This window comes from Echiichthys vipera (assembly GCF_963691815.1).
Source record: "Echiichthys vipera genome assembly, chromosome: 13".
Taxonomy (NCBI): domain Eukaryota; kingdom Metazoa; phylum Chordata; class Actinopteri; order Perciformes; family Trachinidae; genus Echiichthys; species Echiichthys vipera.
Window position 1 is genome coordinate 18,154,114 of NC_139838.1, and position 22,021 is coordinate 18,176,134.

Sequence of the window (22,021 nt, forward strand, 5' to 3'; positions counted from 1 at the left end):
AGAAATCTTTAAATAATAATAATAATGACTATACTTTTGTAAGACAGATCAAGGATCAGGATCAATGTATGTTACCAAAGGGGCTAATATTTGTAAAACTAGTGCAGCTAGATAAACAGGGATGGTGACTATACTTTACTGAGGGGGACCTGAAACTGCCTCGTCTCGTAGGGCGAGCCAATGTACTTTAGCCTTCGCATAGTTTCACTGTAAAGTCTGTTTGAGTATCATCTCTCTTCCCGGGGCGAGGGTATGATTAAAAGACAGTTTTAAGGTTAGTAAATCCTGGCTTACAAACTGTGTCATCTGTCAGGAGGCTCAGTAGATTATTGATGGAACAGGTGCTTAATGAAAGGTCAACACATCATTTAACATTACATCGAGAGTAATGAAAATGTGTATTATTATCTCACTGTGGTTAATTCACTGTATCAATATTGTGTGTATGGTAAGGAGCTCTCTGTGAAAAAAAATAGTCATAATTAGACATTTCTTAATTTTTCACTTGTGGTAATAGGGAAACGGAACTCAAAATAATGACATAGACATGTATATACATATGGTAGATCAACACAGTCCCTTTTGGAGACAGTTACCATAGTATATGACAGCTAGTATTTAAATAAATAAAGAGGGAAAGACCAAAGATACTCAAAACGTGTCTGGAAAGATCACTCCCAGTCACACCCGGTCACGCCCCACCCTCAAGCTAGATTCTTTTCACCATGCCTTAGTATACTTTTTATTTTTAATTTGTTAATTCAATTCAATTCAATTTTATTTATAGTGCCAAATCATAACATTAAGTTATCTCAGGACACTTTACAGACTAGGTATAGACCACACTTGACTATGACTTATTTTATGATTTACATAGACCCAACAATTCCCCCGTCGAGTACGGTAGAATAAACCCTCTTTCATTATTATTTCTGATTTATTTCTGTTTCCTCCTCGTTTTATTGTTTTAGGTACATCATTATCTACTGCTACTAAATTAAACAGACAAGTCATCAACTACATCTCCCATGAATCTTTGCGCGCCTGTGGGAAACGCTTGTGGGATTTGTGTTTTTTGTCCACATTCACATATAGAAAGAGTAAAAACCAAGCAGATAAATGAAAAGGGTCATAGGACCTAATAAAGACGGGCACCAATAGTGTGGTCAGACATAACTATTCATTAATTTCACTTAATGTAGAATAGTAATAACAACAGTTGCTGTCTTGAGTTTCCATGGGCAGTTGAGAAATTTGCCTCTGAATATGGTTGTCCTAGCAACCCGAGTCTGACGTCACCAGTCCCTGTGCGACCCTGCTGCTGCGCCTTTGATTGGAGGGAAACCCCGTGGATGAGCGGGAGAGATCATCAGCTGTGCGGCCCGGGAATCAGGAACAAGTCCGTCTAAACCACTCTCGCAGGTGAGTTCGCCTTCATTCACCGCTGGTTATCGGCGGTGTTTTCGACGCGTAATCGTTGCATTCAGTTTATGTGTTCTCTGGGGGTTATTTTTAATCCCGTTTGAAGCGTTGCTACCGGGGCTGTTGGAGGAAACCAGTGATGCGCCGCAGCTCAGTCATTGTTCAGGGGGCGCACTGAATGGGAAGCGTTACTGCTCTTTAACCTTTCTATTTATTTCACATGCAGTGTTTAGAGGGCGACTTTCGTGTGTACAGTATTCGCTTCTGTGAATGAAATGACCTAGAGTTAATGTTCGGTGCTTTAGAAACCATAAGATGTGTGGGTTGTTTTCCGGGAAGCGAAAAAGGGCGTTCACTTTGGACTGAACTAAACTGGGCTCCGTTCATTCCTGTTACACTCATTATTAGGGCGAAGCTGTCCACCTGCAGCAGGGTTATGCACCTCTAGCATTACACACTGAAAATATCAAAATCAAGTCATATAGAGGTGTGTGTGTGTGTGTGTGTGTGTGTGTGTGTGTGTGTGTGTGTGTGTGTGTGTGTGTGTGTGTGTGTGTGTGTGTGTGTGTGTGTGTGTGTGTGTGTGTGTGTGTGTGTGTGTGTGTGTGTGTGTGTGTGTGTGTGTGTGTGTGTGTGTGTGTGTGTGTGTGTGTGTGTGTGTGTGTGTGTGTGTGTGTGTGTGTGTGTGTGTGTGTGAACTGGGTGGCCGACATTCCTCAGAAGGGTGCAGGTGTCTGCTTGCAGGCAAATCTGACTCACTGATCGTGGGATTTTTGAGTCACTGTTGGAAGTGCTGGACGCATAGGTTTGGTGTTTCTGCGTTTTGATCTAGGCAGCCGGTAAGCAATCATCTGTAAACTAATAATAATCTTCAAATCTATTGCCTATGCACCACAGTTATCCTGAGATGAAGCAAGGGAATTGTACAAAACGTGTTGGCTAGTACATTGGGTGTCATTAGGAGTTCTTATTACACCAATTAGAGCATTAACTGTATTTGATAGGTAACAGCCTCACCTGTAGTATTCTAAAGGCTGTCTTTTTAATGATAATTTAATGACCACATTTAACCTCCTAAAGTCAAAAGCTTGCTTTTTAAAAACAAATATGTAACACCAAAAGTCACTTCACAGCTTCAGTAATGTGAGCATTTCCTGCTTTTGTGTCACAAGGTTTACAGAATATTTTGGGGTTTTGGATGGAAAAAACATGCAATTTGAAAACGTCGGTTTGTGGAAATTGTGATGTCAATTTGTCTCTGTCGTAACACTTTATAGACAAAACAGCTAATCGATTAATCATGTAATGTAAATAATCATTATCCAGGTCACTTCAGGCTCTGGGAAATGTGATTTTTAGTTTTTTTTTTTCTTGTATTACATTTCTCAAACAGATAATCTAGAAAAGGAGCATCAGTTGCTTTTACCCTAATGCAGATTTGTCTTGTGGCCCTATTTGGTTGGGGGTGTTTATTCATAGTGCTATTTTTCACATTTATATCTTCTATCTCTAAATGAATCAGTCTGGAGAGAGTCTATTCCTAAAGTCTGCACACAAACACTTTCTCTTTGGCACCAGTAAAAATCTATGCCACACTGAGTGCAGGTGAGTCAAGCTGGTTGAAATAGATAATAGAGAATCTATTTTTTTTTTTAAATACCTGGTGTGCACACACACCCAAGACACACATCCAGGTAATGTGAGAGACTGAAACACTGATAGGCTTGTAGCAGAAAATAATGTGATACTGACAAATGTGCCAGATGTTGTGCATGACATGTAATATTCTCCAGATATATTAGGGGGTAATCAAAGTATTAACTACCTGTCCACTTATGACGTACCCAAATGTACGGTACATGCATACCAGAAACCGGGTTTCTCTGAGAAGTCAGGTTATGCAGGAAAGACGTGTTTATCCGCTGTAGTCCTCCTTCATTCACGCTAACTGATCAAATCCCTCCACCCTTCCCCACCATATTGCTCCTCTCTTTCGTTCCCCATTCCTGCCCTCCCCCAACACTCTCTCCTCTGTCTTCCTAATCTGTCTCCTGTCCCCTTTTGTTTTGTCCTTCCCCGGCCCCCTCTCCTCTGTCCTTCCTTCCTCAGCCCACACAGGAGCCATGCCAGACAAGGAGGAGCAGGTTCAGAAAGCCAAACTGGCTGAGCAGGCTGAGCGCTATGATGACATGGCTGCAGCTATGAAGGCTGTCACAGAGGAGGACATAGAGCTCACCAACGAGGAGCGCAACCTGCTCTCCGTCGCCTACAAGAATGTGGTGGGGGCTAGGAGGTCCTCCTGGAGGGTGGTGTCCAGCATGGAGCATAAGTTTAAGTCTGATGAAAGCGGAAGACTTGCATTGACCAAGGAGTACAAAGAGAAGATCGAGAAGGAGCTGGAAGACATCTGCAAGGAAGTACTGGTAAGTAGGGCTGTCCCATCTTTGGTGATTAATTATTTTATATGATTTTTAGAAATGTACGAGCCCCATCTCTGGTAAACACAGGATTTAAAATGGTGCTTTTGCACGATCCTTTGTGGAGAAAAACTCAGTTTTACAGATCTGTCTATTTATATCAACTAATCGATTAGTCTACCAAATCACTTGCATGTTAATCAACTAAGAATTACTTCGATGAGCGGAGACAATGGAGAGGGGTGAAGAGGGTAGAGGGGTGAAGGAAATGGAGGGTAAACGCTTACATTTTTACACCATGTGGCACAGAAACAGAATACCGTAGTCAACCACCACTGCATTCAATTTGACTCGGTAACCCTTTGCCATACTGCAGCTAATATTCACTGAGGCCCATAAAGCATTTTCCCCATTGATTGCCGTTATAAAATTCATTAAAACAATTGAAAGAACACTTCAAGCAATGCCAGTTATTACTCTTTGCACTATTTCCATTGTAAATTATTCGAAGCATGATGGTTTCATGTTTGCCTGTGCATGATATTGGCCCAATGTAATGACCACAACCACATGAGCTGTGGCTGTCGTGGGACGCCCGCAGCAAAGCACGCCCATTTTATCCTATTGAAGCAGCTACACAGGCCATGGAAGCCCGCTCAGCTCTATTTTTATACAGCTGGTCTATTTCTCTCTCTCTCTGCACGCGGTTATGCGGCTCTTCAACTGGTTAAAAACGACATGAAGTGTAAACTGTCAGCTACCGGGGAGATTAGGTGTGGAGTACGTGGGTATCTTGATATCTCATATTTGTGGAGAAAAATGTGTAAAAAGTGTAGTGGTTGTTGAATGTTTGATAGTGTTGTCTTGATGAGCTGGAGCATTCACAATATATCTGCATCTGTCCATGTTGTTGAGATGTTCAAAGCAAATGAAGGCGCTCTGCCCCTGCAGATGTTTGAATATAACAAAGATGGATATTAGTGTTTAGACAATTTAGATTGAGTAAGAAGAGTCTCTGCTTTTTTGTGCGTGCGAAAAGATTGCCACCCCTTTCAAACATGTCCCGCTAGCAGAGGCTACATCTCATTCACTCCCATTTAATTCCACAGACACAAACTTCAGAGATGTATTTTGAACAGGAGGCTGTGTAGGTTGCAAGTTCTATTAGAGTGAGAGCATAAGTTGATTTATGTATTTTTATTTTCAAGAGACTGTTTATGTTTCATAGTACATTTATATCTTTTGTGTGTTTTTAAAAAAATACTCTTATTCTAAGAAAATGATTAATGTGACATCGAGGTTAAAGAAATGCAGGAAATAGGGAGGCAACCTTGCGGATGAGCAAATTTTCTGTCAAAAGGTTCAGGTTGCCCATGTAAAAACACCTCCCTCTAAATACTGTTGTCGACGCTGAGTTAACCTTTCTACTGACTTGTAACTTCTAGTGCAGTTATGTGTTGAGCTCCACACATTTTAACACTAAAGTTGTACCTTTTATTTGCAGGACCTGCTCGACGATCATCTGATCCCCAAGGCTACTGTTCCTGACAGCAAAGTCTTCTACCTGAAGATGAAGGGAGACTACTACCGCTACCTGGCTGAGGTGGCCAATGAAGAACAGAAGGATAGTAAGTAAAGCAGCCTCTCGTGGCCTAGCTTTTAGCTTCTACCTTTGAGTAAATCACACAGCACAGGGTTCATGCAGCAGTACACGAGACACTTCAAATACAAAAAACTGAAATGGTGCCACCTACTGTTAAAAGCATACGCTGCTGCGTGATCCAGCCCTCTGTTTCTATGACGATGGGCTGTCACACATCAGTTGCAGGATGAGAGGAATGTGTGCTGATTAATCAAATCAAGTTTACGCTTAGAAACAACCAAGTGCTGTACAAGTTAACATGAACAACAACAACGGTGCGTAATAACATCAACAAAACAACAATATTTCACAAAGCTAAAACAAAGAAAAAATAGAACCTAGAAGATACATTTTTTTGTAAGTTATGAAATAATAAATAGATCTGGCTTTGCTTCAGGTGTTTGTGGCCAGAATACTGACATTCGCCCAGTCCTTGAACTACAATCATCGGCCAAAATGCAGGCGAGGGTTGCAGAGTTGTCATGGCAACAGGAGCAGTGCCAGGGGTGTTGGCTACTGGTTGCCGGGAGATTTAGGGAATTTCTTTTTTTCTCGTCAATTTAAGATTGTTTTGTGAGTCAAACAAAATGCTGTCCTTCAGCAGTATATTTTGCAGCCCCACAGACATTAGAGCAATTATTTTCTGCTCTCTGTTGGATCCATTATAACCCTGGTGGGTGCTTTGTCACCTTTGCTTGTTTTCTGTAGTTTGTGATCCATAGTTTTCCAATCTTGATAAACACAGAAGAGCATGCTCACACTTTCTCAGGCTTTGCCATAACAAATGCACTTATAACACCTGTTTTTTATTTGATTTATGAGGAGAATTTGTGTCATCTTAAAGCTGAACTTTTTTCATATTTGCTGAAACTGTCTCTGTATCGTGATAGCATAGTACAGTTTTTTTTATTTTAATAGAAAGTTACCATCTTGACCTTTGATTGAGTCCTTCTGTATTTCCCGTTTATTCTGGATCATTAATCATATGATGGTAGAGGTTCGTTTGGGGGATAGTATGTTGCCCAAATATCTTGTCCCTTTACTGTGAAATGCTGGCCAAAGCCCCAAATGAGTGTTTGTAAACAGCGCAAAGACCTAAAAAATTAATTAATAAGTTAATTGACAGAAAATGAATCTGCAACTTTAAGGTATTTTATTTTAACATGTCAAAAATACTGGGTTCCAGCTTCTCACTTGGGACAATTTACTTCCTTTCTTTGTCTTATGCAACAGTCAACTGAGTATGACTGAGGTTTAAACTGTTGGTTGGACAAAACCAAAAAAATAACATCACTTTATGATGTGGGGAAGTTGTGACGAGTAATTTTACATTCTTTTTTTTTGTTGACTGAATGATTCATTGAAAACAATTCATTTAAAATCAAAATGATCATTATCTGCCACCTTACATAACAGTTTGGTCATTTGGATATCACATTTATAGCAGTTAGACTGTATGCAGGCTGTTATATTTATGGTTTTTTCATCCTTAATGTGTAAATACTGGCACAGGAGGTTGTGATTGACAGAAAAAAATCTGAGAAGCAGGAATATGCACCATCATGCCCACACAGATGGTGCACAGTGGAGTGTACTGTTATATCCGGGGCAATGTGAACATACCTCAAGAGATCGTGTTTTTCCCATTTGATAAACTTGCTTCCTAATTGGTCTGTCTTCCTTTTGTGCAGAGATCATCAACAATTCAAAAGACTCCTACCAACAGGCCTTTGATATCAGCCTCAACGAAATGACGCCAACACATCCCATCCGCCTAGGCCTCGCTCTTAACTTCTCTGTCTTCTACTACGAGATCGTCAACTCGCCGGAAAAAGCCTGTACACTGGCTCGACAGGTAAGAAGAAGCGTCCTCTTCTCACAGTAGTCTTTTATTTGTTTCTCTTTGACTCTATTCTCCATTTGTTTTGTCCTCTATTTGAGAATTTCGCCTTTGTCTGGTGAAAAGTATAAAATTAGATTAATGTAGGTCTGTAAAACATGAGTTTACATGAAAGCGTTTGTAACAGACTCCTCTTGCTGCAGTCACTTTATCCAGTCAGGGGCTGGATCCAAGATGGACGCTACAAGCCTGGTCATAATATGAGATGTACAGGTGTTACTAAGAGGGATGCAAAATAACGTTTTATATTAAAGGTGGAAAACTTGCATGGGAATAAACAGGAATTTATGGGAATTGATTGGAATGAGATGGACATATAGGGGTTATCTGCTGCTGCTGCAGAATTGATCATACCATATGCAGACATTATATATTATTAGCAGACATAATCAATTAATTTGTCAAATAAATACAGTTTGAAATGTGCTATGTAGTGAGTTGGCAATAAAGTTGACTTATGGGGAATGGTATTCTGAAAATCTGAGGTGACCATGTAGGCTGTTTTCCAACTTCAGGTTTAAAGACAACAAATTACTGAAAATGATTTCATTTTAAAAGAATATTTTACAATAAAGAATGAATGCAAATGGATTCATTAAAATGCCTCAATAAGCTCGATCAAGCTACGTTCCACATGGTGTTTAGTCAAGTTATAAATTGTGTACTTTGTTTTGGGCTGCTGTTTGGCAGAAATAGCATGAATAAAAAAAATATACACTCCAGTAATATGATCAAACTTAAATGGAGGCATTCAGTCAGTCCAGAAATGTCGGCTGCACATGTGTCGGGAGAATACGGTGCATGATGAGGGTTGTAATTTTACTGAACTCGTATTTAATGGGATACTGGCAAGTTCATTATGTTTTTACTTATTTATTTTGTCATTATTTACAAACTGTTTTTTGGAAGCACTGATTGCTGTCTCTGTCTCTTCCAGGCTTTTGATGATGCCATTGCCATGCTGGACTCCCTCAACAGTGAATCCTACAAAGACAGCACCTTGATCATGCAGCTGCTCCGTGACAATCTGACAGTGAGTGTCTCTTCTTCACCTCCCTGCGTGTCAGCTGAGTCTCATACTTTCACTTTATGCTCTCCATTGTCTCTGTACTGGTTTGGTTGAGTTTCACTTTACTCAAGGTTTCCCCCATGCTTCTGGGGCCCAGTTCAGAGCAAAGATTAGCGACATGACGAATTGAAACTTGGAACTACTTTGAATGTGCGGGTCTGCAAAGTTCTGAAAGCTGCCGGTTCACACTGAAGAGACAAGACGGTGTATCATCTTCACAGCACTGAATATCTGTACTTAACCCTCTAAGGCTTTTATTGTAACTCGATATAATTTGTAGCATCTTAAAATATGAATGTGGGCACAAAGTGAGGGTACTTGCAACAGTTGCATTTCTAGCAGTTATGAGACAGTGAAAATTACATTTTATTTCTCTGATTCACTGCTTTGTTCTCTGTAACTGCACACCCGCTCCTTATTCATTTTCTAGCTCGCTCGACCCGCTTTCTCTCTTGCACATGCACTCGTTGAGTCCAAAACTTTACCGTTTCAACCAACTTACAGTTTGTAACTGACTTTGACACGATTTACATGGCTCTTTGAATTGGGTGACCTGCCTAAAACGTTTTATAACCAGCTGCTTAGGACCAGTTAACGCCGCTGCAACTCTTCCCTGCGGTGTTGTCTCATCCTAATCCGTTGGTCTGAACTGTGTTTTAGTGTGCACTAATCCCAGTGTCCTTTGCTTTATTGCAGCTGTGGATGTCAGACACCCAGGCTGAAGGCGAAGGTGAGGGAGAGGAGACGGAGCAGGAGCAGGGAGCTGAGAAGAACTGAAACTTCACAAAACAAGAAAAACACACATTTTTTACCTCTCACCAGCCTAAGTTGTCTGTGTGGTTGTGTGCACATACATGCACTGATATGTATGTTTACACTCCACTCACAATGTGTAAAGTACAGTATGTGTGTGCAGATACATTGAAGTGTGTGTGTGTGTGTGTGTGTGTGTGTGTGTGTGTTAACTGTATGAGCACCTCCACAGAGAAAATAATGGTATAGATCTGTTTTCTTTTGAACATTACTCATTGTGTCAACCAGTGGACGTTTATTTTTTTATAGTTTTTTTTTTTTTTTGTCCATGGTTTAGTCCAGATGAAATCCTACCTTTTAGATCCAAATCAGCCCCATGTTCTTTAACTTTATTCACTGTAGCAAACTGCTGCTGTTGCAGGAAAACGCAAACAAAAAAAACCTCTAACTGTAATTTTGATAATTTGTATGTTTTTACTTGAACGCAACACTTACTGCGTGTCACTCTTTGTGACACTTGGATCTACAAAATCCTTTTGAAGCACATAAACTTTAAACCAAAACAAAATGGTCTGAATTCACAAAATTTTAGGTCTCATCTGGCAAGAGCAGTGATCATATAGATGGCAGAATTTACCTAGGTAAAGATCTATTACCATATTGCTTGTATCCATCCCGCCCTGTCAGTGTCCAGTGTAGCAGGTAGTGTTTTTATGGATGGTACATGTGTCATAGCTCAGTGGGTTCTATGTGCATTCGGGTATTGGAAGATAGTATTCTGTATGAACGGCCACTTGCGAAAACTGTAGGTAAACTTTGGTTGATCGTTTTGTTGAGGATTACATTCCATTTAACTGACTTTTTTTTCCACTCTCAGTAAGATGTGTAGACTTTTAATTTTGCCGAAATTTTCCACAACACATGACAAGGTATAGACAGCCGTAGATAAAGTGAACAACTTGACAAAATGGCTCGATACTGTAACTTTTGATATTTTATCTTTTTAGCAGTGCAGAGGATACTTTTGCCATGTGCTCCTATGTGGCTTTCTACTCTTTTTCTATTCAGGTGTTTTGTATTTTCTTTTTGTGTATTTTATTCCCTTTGACTCTTGATTTGACTCCAGGAATGTACGTGGTTCTCAGTAGTATGGTGTGAGGGTTAGCCGTGCTTTGAAACTGGCAGTTGTTGCTTAGGATTTAGCTTGAACCAGGTGGTTTACAGTAACATTTACCTTCCTTCAAATGACATTGGGAAAAGAAAAACTAAAACGACACTACATATAAACTGATTATTAAAGTAACTTGGCAGAAAGCTGCATTATCACCATTTAGTGGTCACAAAGTAGTGCTGGTTTCTTCTAAAGTATCTTGGTTTTAAAAAGATGGGGACACTCGGAGTACGTTATTTGGTTATGTGCTTTCATGTAAGTGGAATTAAAACATTAAAATCAAATGTGCTGTGCTCAATGTGTGACTTTGCTCTATGTACCTGAGGAATGACATTTTTTACATTGTATTCGTGCACAAGAGAAGCTGTGTGGGGCCACTGTTGGTTCTCAACGTACCACGCCAGCTGCCAACATCGAGACATCAGTGATCTGAGAATGTACCCATGTCAAAGAAATTGCGCTACATTCAGGTGAAGTATCTTGTGAATGTCCTTGAGTACACAGTCAAGAACAGTCTTGTGCTGTTTGAAAGGGACAAGTTTGTATGATCTCTCAAATTTAGACTGGTACGTGGGGTTAAACCTTTGATTTTATAACATTAGAAATTAACATAGTTTTATGTAATCTAATTATGCAAAAAGGCCCTTTGCATGTATGTAATTACAGCTTTTAGTGCAAATAAGTTGTGAAAAATACTGATCCTTTTTGGTAAAAGTAGAATCCTGGACAAAATACTGAGCTGTTCATGCAATCAAACTCCGTCCTGATGCTTTTAAAATCTCAAATATCTGGAAAGAAGAAAGTCACTCTTGCAAACGACAAAATACAAAGAACACATTGGAAATGGTTATTTTTTCTTCTGCCTAATGTGCAAATGAAATCCTGATCGAAAAACACCATACACAATCGGGCGCTTGTTGAATCGGGCCCTACCTGGGGCTTATACATGTATTTAGACTTTTAGCTGCTGAAGAGACACTTGACACTTATCATATACAACTGAAAGACCTGTAAGATAGTATAATACTGTACTAATTTATTTACTTATTAAAAAATAAAACAGAAGAGAAGTACCTTGGAAGAGGCTACGGAGTCCTGGTTTGATTTGACAACACTGCCCTCTGCAGATGGAGATGGCTGAAAGGACCATGTGGTGCATGCAAATGTTCATTTTAAGCTCGACTGACCCAAGATCTTTAAATCAGCTCGGCACAAACCTAGAAATGATTTGTCCAACCCTACCGAGACAAAATCAGTCTACCGTGCTTAGACCTCACCCATCTTTCAACTCAACCTTCATTTTGACCTCAAATACAAATCTGTAAAGTTTTGTGACTATCTTGCACTATTATCAGGCCAGGGCCTTAAAGTGTTTGTGGCGCCTCTTGGACCACACTTGAACCCCAACACACCCTTTAAGGTTTCCTGACTCTATCTTGCAGTTATCAGACCAGGGGTGTAAAGTGGGGGCCCCGAGCCCCTTGCTCAGACCACAGCCTTTTCAAACATGACCTGTAAAGTTCCATGACTGTACCTTGCATGGCTCGTTTTACAGCAGGTGTCTCCAGGACCACATTTCGCCACGATGACACGCACATACACAGACTCACAAGGTGAAAACAGTAGGAGTATTGCGGTTATGGCTGGAAACCAAGTCAAATAACTCATAGCAAGATGAAAAAGGTGCCAAGTCTCTTCATTGGACTTTTGCGTTAATGTCAAAATCTAATCTCTTCACAGCCATGAAAACCATAAGAACACTGCTGTTCATAGCATATCTCTCAGCAATAGTAAGCCTATCAAATTATACAATACCATGAGGTCAGCCTTCAATCAGTTATTCAGTGACTTGAGTTATTTAGCTCTGATCAATGACCTTTAAAGACAAATCTAGTGGTGAGTAATGTGGCTCTGTCTTTCATTTTCACTGATAGCAGCTGATAAGGGGTTACACCACAGTTTATGCTGTATGTGAAGGCTGCATATCACACTTCTAAAGGGTACGTGTAAATATAAATGCATACTGTGAAAGATGTGCATGTGATGCATTCCAGCAAGTCACATTTGCTTAATGAGGAATGTCATGCGATGTTGCAGTAAAACGTCACGCCTCCCATGACATCCCCAGTACTGGAGCCTACTGGCTACAGCGGGCATGGCTGTGATATTACGGGCCGCCACACTGCGGAGGCATCCACTCGTTCCCATACAGCACTGCTTCTTTTTATAGACAGTCAACAATTGACTATTGTGGTCAACACAATAAGTCAATTTCAGCCTTTAACAATACGTTTTTTCACATGATTTCATCATCATGCGTACAGTTGTGGTTAACGCCCCTCTGTTGACTTTTTTCAACTACACTGGAAGATGATTGGTCCGTTTTCGGTGACGCGCCAAGGGGTATAAATTAGACAACTTCCCGACGGTTCCCTCCCCCTCAACCCCGGCTGTCAGTGCTGTGTGAGTGCGTGTGTGCTCCTGAGCTCGCTCGGAGACACATTCTATAAAAAAAATAAAAATACCAAAAAAAATTCAAAACATAAAAAAAAACAACCAAAAAATCCTTTTTTTTCTTTTTGTAACCACGGTGAAGCTGGAGTAGACATTCGAAGACTGGACGGTAACGTATAAAAGAAAAGGGGCTGCCTAACGTTTAAAATCGAACGACAGTTTTTTCAGTCGACGTGTTACTGGTTCAAAAGCGAGGATAAGTAACGTTATTGAGCCTTTTATCATTGCGTTTTAAATGTGAGCGACTGTTTTAACCCCATTGGAAGTCGACATTGTGCCATTTTAACATTAATTTTATACATTTTACTCCAAAAAACCCTTCAACTGACAAGCCAACGGTTGTTAACGTTTACATCAGCATTCCAGCACAGAACTGACGTGACGCTTTAGTGGCCGTTGACAACCAAACCATTCGTTCTGTCGCCGAAAACTTTTTTTCGTTAAGAAAACCAGGCTTCGTCCGAGTACTTTGCGGCCAACGAAAATGAACCCCAGTGCTCCCAGTTACCCCATGGCCTCCCTGTACGTCGGGGATCTGCATCAAGATGTGACCGAGGCCATGCTGTACGAGAAATTCAGCCCAGCCGGAGCCATCCTATCGATCCGGGTCTGTAGGGACATGATCACCCGGCGTTCCCTCGGATACGCCTATGTCAACTTCCAACAGCCAGCGGACGGTAGGTGATTTAATCAAAAATACCGACTGATATGTCTAAAATATGTCTGTTAATGAAATGACAAGTGAAAGCTAGTGTCTTATATACTACACGTGACTGCGGCCGACATGTTGTCGGTATAGTCTCCTCAGCTGAACCTCCCAGCCCAGCAGTGGCGTAGCAGAACAGCACCATGTCCGCCCAGCCCTGCCCTGCCCACCCCACTGATATGTTCCAGCTGAGCACTCAATGCCTCTTTATCTCTATTCTACCAGGACAACACCCCAACTGTTTTTAGCCTAAAAGGCAGACACAGCAGTTAAGCCTTAATAACATTTCCCTCAGAATGTGTGCCAGTCAGCTTTGGACATTAATCTTTAACTGTAAAGTAAAAATAGTAGGCCTAATTTATGTCAATTCAAAATGTTGTAATGCCAGTCCTGCATTATTCTAGCTAGCCAAATTTCCCCATCATAAAACATGTTTTGCATTCACTTGATCTGAGCATAGGACTGCATTTGCCTCCCGGTTTTCTTGGGTGTGATTCTGTGTTTCTACTGAGATATATTCTGTGGATAGATACTTTATTGTCACTGGACACATCCAACAAAACTTAGTTTGGAGCAAACCTGAGATGTTCTATAAGGACATCTCAGGTTTGCTCCAAACTGAGAAAAGTACACAATACAGAAACAAAGTAGTACACAAATATCTACAGTAAATATACAGAGTCTTATGCACATAAGTATAAAATGTGCATAAGAGAGCCTGTGTTCAAGGGAAATACTAATGTTGTTTTGATTAGTCAATTTATTGTCACTTTATTCGTCCAGTGGCAAAAAGTTAACTGATTAATGATTTAGGTCACTTTTTAAGTGATAATTCTCCGGCTTCAAATCAGAGTGTGCTGTTCTTCCTGATCTCGTATGTAAGTGAACTGAATAAATTCTGTTTTTTGAAACAAAACAAACAATATGAATATGTCACCTTGGGCTCTGGGGAACTTTCTGTGATGCACATTCTTTTGACGTCTTCTATATCAAGCTGAAAACAAACAAAAAAATCAATAAAGGAAGATGTACTAATCCAATTACGTCCACATTTTTAAACGTAAAACAAACTGCCACTATTATTGAGTTATTTAGTTTAAATATAAAACCGACAAATGTTACATTACATTAAATACATTTGTTCTGTTCTGAGTTGGCAAGCTGCCAGAAATTGCTAATGCAGTCGTGCTGATGTGTGACTAGAAAGGCCCCGTTTAAAACTCTAGACCAGGGGAAGTAGATGAAGCAGCAATACTGCCCTTGAGCAAGGGACTAAATAGAAAATGAGTCCTTGAGGTTCAGCAGTTTTAGAACTTTTCCATTTTATAAACTGTTTTATTTGGTTTCCATGTAACACTTAAGCACAAGCACACCCCTAAACTGTCATATCCAGCACGTTAAGATTTAGATATACTGAATAATTAAATCCCTGCTTTTGTGTTTCTTCCTTCAGCCGAGCGTGCACTGGATACCATGAACTTTGATGTGATCAAGGGGCGGCCTGTGCGCATCATGTGGTCGCAGCGTGATCCATCACTGAGAAAGAGCGGCGTGGGAAACATCTTCATCAAGAATCTTGACAAGTCCATCGACAACAAGGCTCTATACGACACCTTCTCTGCTTTTGGCAACATCCTGTCATGCAAGGTAAAAGACCAGCGGCCGACACCCCTTTTTGTTGTCTCTAACCTGAAACGGGGATGGTCATCGGTCATTGATATCGTAGAGCACTGTGAATGCAGGTGTCATTTGCATGTGTGTGCTTTGTAAAGGTCCTCACACCTACAATCATTAACACGTCTTTGGTGATGCAACCACACGTCAGCACTAGTCTAAGTACAGGTGTACCCCAAGACTCACTGAGGACACATTCAGATCTGATCACTCAGACCACTTTTCGGAGGTGGTCTGGCCCATTCTGGCAACACTCTTTTAGAAGTGTGTACACAAATGTCTCCTGGGCCACACTCAAGGATGTCTGTTTAACTGACGTCCTCTGCATAAGTGTAGCTTCTCAAATCCTGTTAGCTGACTTGTCTATGACGTCTGGCAATTTCAAAAAGCCCGTAGCTTTAAACATCTGGGACGATTTCGATTTACCTGGAACACACCAAGGAATGGACCCAGTCTGTATTGTTTTGATTTCTTCTTTTAATTTCTGGCAGGTTAGGCATGGGAATTGCATTGCTGCCACCCACCCAGCAGTTAAAAGCAATGGAAGCGGAAATTATGCACATGTTTATTTGCATATAGAGCGGGGAAGTTAGATCCGATCACAAGCTATCACTCATGTGGAGACACATTCTAATGCAAGGCATATTGAGAGCTGTCTACTTGTGACCGTATCACCCAGGATGCATGCTAAAGCCAGGTGTGAACAGGGCCCTAGAGTTGTTTAAAGAGTAAAGATGTGAAAGACCTCCTCCCCCACTTTCCCTCCAGTAGTTTGTTTGTTTCCCTGTGCCCTCAGGGCATATTGTTCTGGTGCTACAGAGGTTGAACATTTTGTAGCACAGGCCATGAAAGAGTAGCACTAGTAAAAAAAAAATCTTGTAGTTCTGTTGTAGTTATGAGTTTGATATATATATATATATATATATATATATATATATATATATATATATATATATATATATATATATATATATGAAGAAATGGAAGATAGGGTTTTAACAGTCACACAGTTGAAAAAATGAAAAAATCTGGACTTGTTTCCCAATTCAAGGAACGTCAAAAGTTTGTATTAGAGAGGAAAGTTTTGTTTCAGGTGTGATCCAACACCTTTAATAAACTGCATGTGTGTGTGTGGCTTAAGAGCAGCATGTGTTTTCTTTCCCTAAGGTGGTTTGTGACGAGAATGGCTCTAAAGGCTACGGCTTTGTGCATTTTGAGACTCAGGAGGCAGCTGAACGAGCCATTGAGAAAATGAATGGCATGCTGCTCAATGACCGAAAAGTGTAAGTGTTTTAACTAGTTTGAAACTTTGGTGCATACTAATGTGTGAAATGGAAAAACTAAATAAAAGTACTTGAATTAATACTAATTGAAGGTTCTACATTGATGCTTGTGTAATAATAATTACTTAATAGGGGTGTCACAATTTTGATTTTAAGATGAAAATCAAAAGAAGTTGGCTTTCAATTACCGAATTCAAAAGCATACTTGCGCACAATCAGAAAAAAAACAACGAAACAGGAGCAGCTTACTGGACGCATCATGCAGCTAAAGACACACGATAACATTAGTTAATCAGTAGCCTGCAGCTGCACTTTTCCAGTCACAATCATCAATGCTTAAACAGCACACCTTGAAAATCCTCCTGCATCCATGAAGTCACCAGTGTGCAACATTTTATCTTTCCCATAAGTTATGCAATCAACTGGACTTCATGTCCCCTCAGAAACTGCAACTATCAAGTAAACATAAACTGTTGTTGTACAGGACCCTTGTGTCAGTGCTGAAATTTCTTTTTTTTTTTTTTATCTTGATCTTGAAACCGAAGTCAAATCGTGGATTTGGAGCATTGTGACACCCCTCTTACCTCAGTGATGCTGAGGAAGGTCATACAGTTTACCAAACGTAAACAATTGGCTTTACAGTTGAGCAGAGCATTATTTTGTTTATGTGGTTAAGGTAGTAAATGTTTATTAAAATTTTGCTAAATGTCCATTTCAACACAGATTTGTTGGTCGCTTCAAATCTCGCAAAGAGCGCGAGGCTGAGCTTGGTGCCAGAGCCAAGGAGTTTACGAATGTCTATGTTAAAAACTTCGGTGAAGACATGGATGATGAGAAGCTCAGAGAAGTCTTCAATAAATACGGTCAGTCAATGTGTCCATATTTCAAATAGCTCTTAAAAATGACTCAGTCTGCTCTTATTCACACAGTCTTTTGATCATCTACAGTAAACATTACGGGGTAAACTATAGTCACTAAAGGTATCTCTCTGTTCAGGAAACGCCATGAGTATCCGAGTCATGACTGATGACAGTGGAAAGTCCCGAGGCTTCGGGTTTGTCAGCTTTGAGAGGCATGAGGACGCCCAGAAGGTAAGACTTGTACATGGTTACCATTTCCTGCCCCTGAAAAAGGCCTCTCATGATAATCTACGCTACATGGAAAACGACTGGTATAATTTTTGCTGACCTTGTTATTACCAGTTCTGTTAACGTGTTTGTTCACATAAGAATGTCACCACTATTTTGATGCCAGAATAAACAGCAGGACTTTCCAACTATTTTAAGACTTGGGCACAGAGCCTAAGGGTTTTATCACAGCACCTAAACCGAATGAACAGAAACTATGCCAAGACAGGTTTTGCTGTCATTTCTGGTCATTACTTTTGTCTTCTGAGTTTCACCTGAGGTGGGGCTAAGGCAGGGCACATACACACACACACACACACACACACACACACACACACACACACACACACACACACACACACACACACACACACACACACACACACACCCACCCCCACCCCCCCAACAGTGATTCAGGTGAAACTGATATTGAGGCTAAAAGTTGTTTTTCCCGACGTCTCCTCACCAGTCATAAAGTTTGGAAGAATAAGTTCATGTGGATTTGGTTTCAAAGCCTGACTTCACAGTTTGAGGAGAGCCCATTGACGTGAACGTGCTGGTATGTCGTCAAAACGGTGGCAACTAAAAGTGGAAACAGTGTTTCTGACCCAGTAGATACACTTACATCACAACTTACTGAGAAATTGGAGATGGAAAATCCCCAAAAAGTGCCTCTGTGTTATTTCTAGAGACACCCAAAGAGGCCTAAACTGACTTTATTATGTCAAACATGTTACTTTGTCCACTTGTTCTTGTTACTTGTAAAACCTCTAGCTAATATGTTGTTACTTTGCACTTTTTGTAACTTTATTTTTCTAACCACTGAGAAAGTGGAGTCGCAGTATATTGTCTGTTTAGGAATTAATTGTCTTGGTTGTGTGGATTAGGATAATTTAATATATACATTTGTTTCACATTCCAATTCCAATGTCTGAATATTCTTAAGAATTAAAAGTTCATTGATCTTTGAAATGGGGCACTTGCATTATCATGCTATATTATCTCATCTCATCTCATCTTCAACCGCTTACAGCAGCTTTAGCAGGGGACCCCAAACTTCCCTTTCCCGGGCCACATTAACCAGCTCTAACTGGGGGATCCTGAGGCGTTCACAGTTCATAAAATTATTCACAATTCTGGCACAAAATATTGTCCAACAATCTAACCGTGACAGATTGACTTTCTTGTATGCTGCAGGCGGTGGATGAGATGAATGGGAAGGAGTTCAACGGGAAGCTCATCTACGTTGGCCGTGCCCAGAAGAAGGTGGAGCGACAGACGGAGCTGAAGCGCAAATTTGAGCAAATGAAACAAGACCGCATGACTCGCTACCAGGTCCGTGGCATCTTCAAGTTTTGTGCCAAAATTATACGTTATAGTTTGACAGCCACTTCCAGACAATCTTCAGCTATATCATCTGGTCAAGTATTTTGAAAGACTGCAGCTTTGTCAAATTCAGTGCTCCCTCCTTAGTAGGTTGCACTGGCCAAAATGGCTGCAACAGTGACTGTAGTTCATGGGCCCCACTTTTCTTCACCATGGATTCTGGGGATAAATATGTATTACAGACAAATGCAATACATAAATTATAAAGCGACCTTTTTCAGTCCATTGGCATTGTATTATCCATGCTTAATCTGTAGTGTTTTCAAAAGACAACACAAAAGTTAACATTTCTTTTTGTCTTATTTTAAGGGTGTCAACCTGTACGTGAAGAACCTTGATGATGGAATTGATGACGAACGTCTGCGAAAGGAGTTCACACCATTTGGCACCATAACCAGTGCCAAGGTAGGACCTAAGCTGTTTACTCATCTTCTGTAATTAATAGGCGACTGAGAAACTGCTTTCAGTTAGCACTGTCCAGATTAATTCATTAGCTTCATTTGACTCTTGCTCTCAGGTCATGATGGAGGGCGGGCGCAGCAAAGGTTTCGGCTTTGTCTGCTTCTCGTCCCCAGAGGAAGCCACTAAAGCAGTGACAGAAATGAATGGACGCATTGTAGCCACCAAGCCATTGTATGTGGCCCTGGCCCAGCGGAAAGAGGAGCGTCAGGCCCACCTTACCAACCAGTACATGCAGCGCATGGCCAGTGTCCGTGCGGTGCCAAACCCAGTCATCAATCCCTACCAGCCAGCCCCACCCTCTGGCTACTTCATGGCAGCCATACCTCAGGCACAGAACCGTGCTGCTTACTACCCAGCTGCTGGGCAGATGGCTCAGCTCCGACCGAGCCCACGCTGGGCCACCCAAGGTGTCCGGCCACAACGTGAGTATCATTGTTTATATTTACTATGATTGTAAAAGCACATTAAGAAGAAAAACACTTGTTTGTACTTGTACATGAAGCCACTATGTTTTTGTGTATTCACAGACTTCCAGAACATGCCGGGCGCTATGCGTCCCTCAGCCCCACGCCCTCAGACCTTCGGTGCCATGCGACCGACCTCCCAGGTGCCCCGCATGATGTCCGCCCAGCGTGTCGGTCAGTCACCTTTACTCTGTCATTAGTCTGCACAACAAATACAGTTCAACTGTGTGACTATTACTTATGTATTGTTTGTTTCTGTCCCTGCTGGCGTCTCTTGCAGCAGCTCAGACCATGGGCCCCCGACCAGCAACTGCAGCTGCTGCAGTGGCTGCTCCGGGACGCGGAGTCCCTCAGTACAAATATGCCACAGGAGTTCGCAATCCCCAGCAGCACATGCCTGCTCAGCCACAAGTCAACATGCAGCAGGTAGAGAATGCACGTTTCTTCGCGACCTATTCTACCATCCATGTAAGGGAAAATTTTGGTTTGGATGTGCATTTTAATTCCCTGCATCCCTCCCCTCAGCCTGCTGTCCATGTTCAGGGACAGGAGCCTCTGACGGCATCCATGCTGGCCGCTGCTCCACCACAGGAACAGAAGCAGATGCTGGGTAAGTGTTAGAAAAAACAGCTCTTCATGACCACTTAACATGTTACCACTTTTGCCTTGGTCACGTAAATAAGGTATAAAAAAAAAAAACATAAACAGGAATCTTTAGCTCGACATAACTTTCATCCCAGACTTGACTTTTTTTTATTTTTCTTTATCTCCCTCCAGTCGGGATGTGCTACTTTTGGTCTCAGTAACTGGGCCTTGACGAGTGATAATTACATTTAATAATCACATGTGTCAAACTCTCTGTATCTGTCACTCCTCTAGGTGAGCGTCTGTTTCCACTGATCCAGAATATGCACCCTAGCCTGGCAGGAAAGATTACTGGCATGTTGCTGGAAATTGACAACTCAGAGCTGCTCCACATGCTGGAGTCTCCAGAGTCTCTCCGCTCAAAGGTAAGTACTTAACTTCATTAATATTGACAACTTCCCTTTGGTTGTTTCTCTGAAGAGTTCACAAGGACTTAATATTTAAAGGACAGGGAAGTGCAGGAGTACTTTCTGCTCTTAATATCAATGTCCCAGAAAAAATTTCCTCCCTGTTGTGAGTGTAAGTGCCAGTATGTATCCTCAGTGGTGAGCCGTTATTTTTAAGGTGGACCTTGTGAAAGCACTGCACTTTTGGATCCCACCATAATGTTGTGGTCTTGCTAACATTCAGCAACTTAATCTTTGCAGGTGGATGAGGCCGTGGCTGTGCTTCAGGCCCACCAGGCGAAGGAGGCTGCCCAGAAGACTGTGCCAAATTCAGCTGGTGTCCCGAGTGTCTAAGGTATGATTAGTTTTCCAGAGCTGCTTTAATAAGAAGATGACAGTGTTGACAGGAGATTATGGCTTCCCATGGCGTCACTGACACATACATGTTAATCCTTCTATTTGTGTTTTTAATGTTGATTTGTGGATTGTCCCCTCAACATTTTAGTATTCATTAGTATCCCTATATCTTTGTGTTTTGACAGGGTGGGGAACCTTGCGACTAGCTTCACCGATGGACAAAAGAATTAAACAGTGAAAAAATGTAAAATACACAAAACAAAGTAAAAAGAAATCAAATGATACATTAAAAAAATACCAATGGAAACAAGTCTCCAGCCAGGCCTATAATGAACCGAAACACCGGGCCTGGTGTGTTGAGTTAAAAAGAGAAAATACACAAAAAAGAGAAAAAGTCAAAATAAAAAATGAAGGGGGTTTTAGAGGAGAACTCTGTGACAGAATGAGATTGAAAGCATTCCTTTCTGCCATTTTATTGAATTTAAGTGTTTGGGCTGTAGAAGCCTGTTATTGTGGAATTTACCCTGACATTTGCTTGCTTGAATAAAACGTATAAAATAATGTCTCTTGTTTGTTTGTGTAATCACAGATGGGAACAGGCGCACTATCACTCATATCAACGTAATCATGCTAAAAGTTCCCA

General features: G+C 41.0%; 2 protein-coding genes across 4 annotated transcripts; both read left to right on the forward strand.

The window, feature by feature from the left end:
- The first annotated feature begins 1,334 nt into the window (after window positions 1-1,334).
- On the forward strand, window positions 1,335-10,667 carry ywhaz (tyrosine 3-monooxygenase/tryptophan 5-monooxygenase activation protein, zeta polypeptide). Of its 2 annotated transcripts, none has more exons than XM_083925384.1 (6): window positions 1,335-1,422; window positions 3,532-3,845; window positions 5,344-5,467; window positions 7,173-7,336; window positions 8,319-8,414; window positions 9,147-10,667. In XM_083925384.1, exons 2-6 carry the CDS (start codon window positions 3,546-3,548, stop codon window positions 9,225-9,227), a joined length of 765 nt encoding a protein of 254 aa, XP_083781510.1. In that variant the 5' UTR covers window positions 1,335-1,422; window positions 3,532-3,545; the 3' UTR covers window positions 9,228-10,667. The 2 variants fall into 2 exon arrangements, with proteins under 2 accessions (XP_083781510.1, XP_083781511.1); XM_083925385.1 differs by lacking the exon at window positions 1,335-1,422 and adding an exon at window positions 2,140-2,261.
- A 2,156-nt stretch (window positions 10,668-12,823) lies between these two features.
- Window positions 12,824-21,939, forward strand: LOC310955756 (polyadenylate-binding protein 1A-like). Of its 2 annotated transcripts, none has more exons than XM_083925769.1 (14): window positions 12,824-13,565; window positions 15,048-15,241; window positions 16,436-16,551; window positions 17,275-17,414; window positions 17,548-17,642; window positions 18,876-19,013; window positions 19,374-19,469; window positions 19,582-19,948; window positions 20,054-20,164; window positions 20,271-20,416; window positions 20,516-20,600; window positions 20,870-21,000; window positions 21,283-21,376; window positions 21,564-21,939. In XM_083925769.1, exons 1-13 carry the CDS (start codon window positions 13,373-13,375, stop codon window positions 21,373-21,375), a joined length of 1,905 nt encoding a protein of 634 aa, XP_083781895.1. In that variant the 5' UTR covers window positions 12,824-13,372; the 3' UTR covers window position 21,376; window positions 21,564-21,939. The 2 variants fall into 2 exon arrangements, with proteins under 2 accessions (XP_083781895.1, XP_083781896.1); XM_083925770.1 differs by having other exon boundaries at window positions 20,274-20,416.
- The last annotated feature ends 82 nt before the right edge of the window (window positions 21,940-22,021 follow it).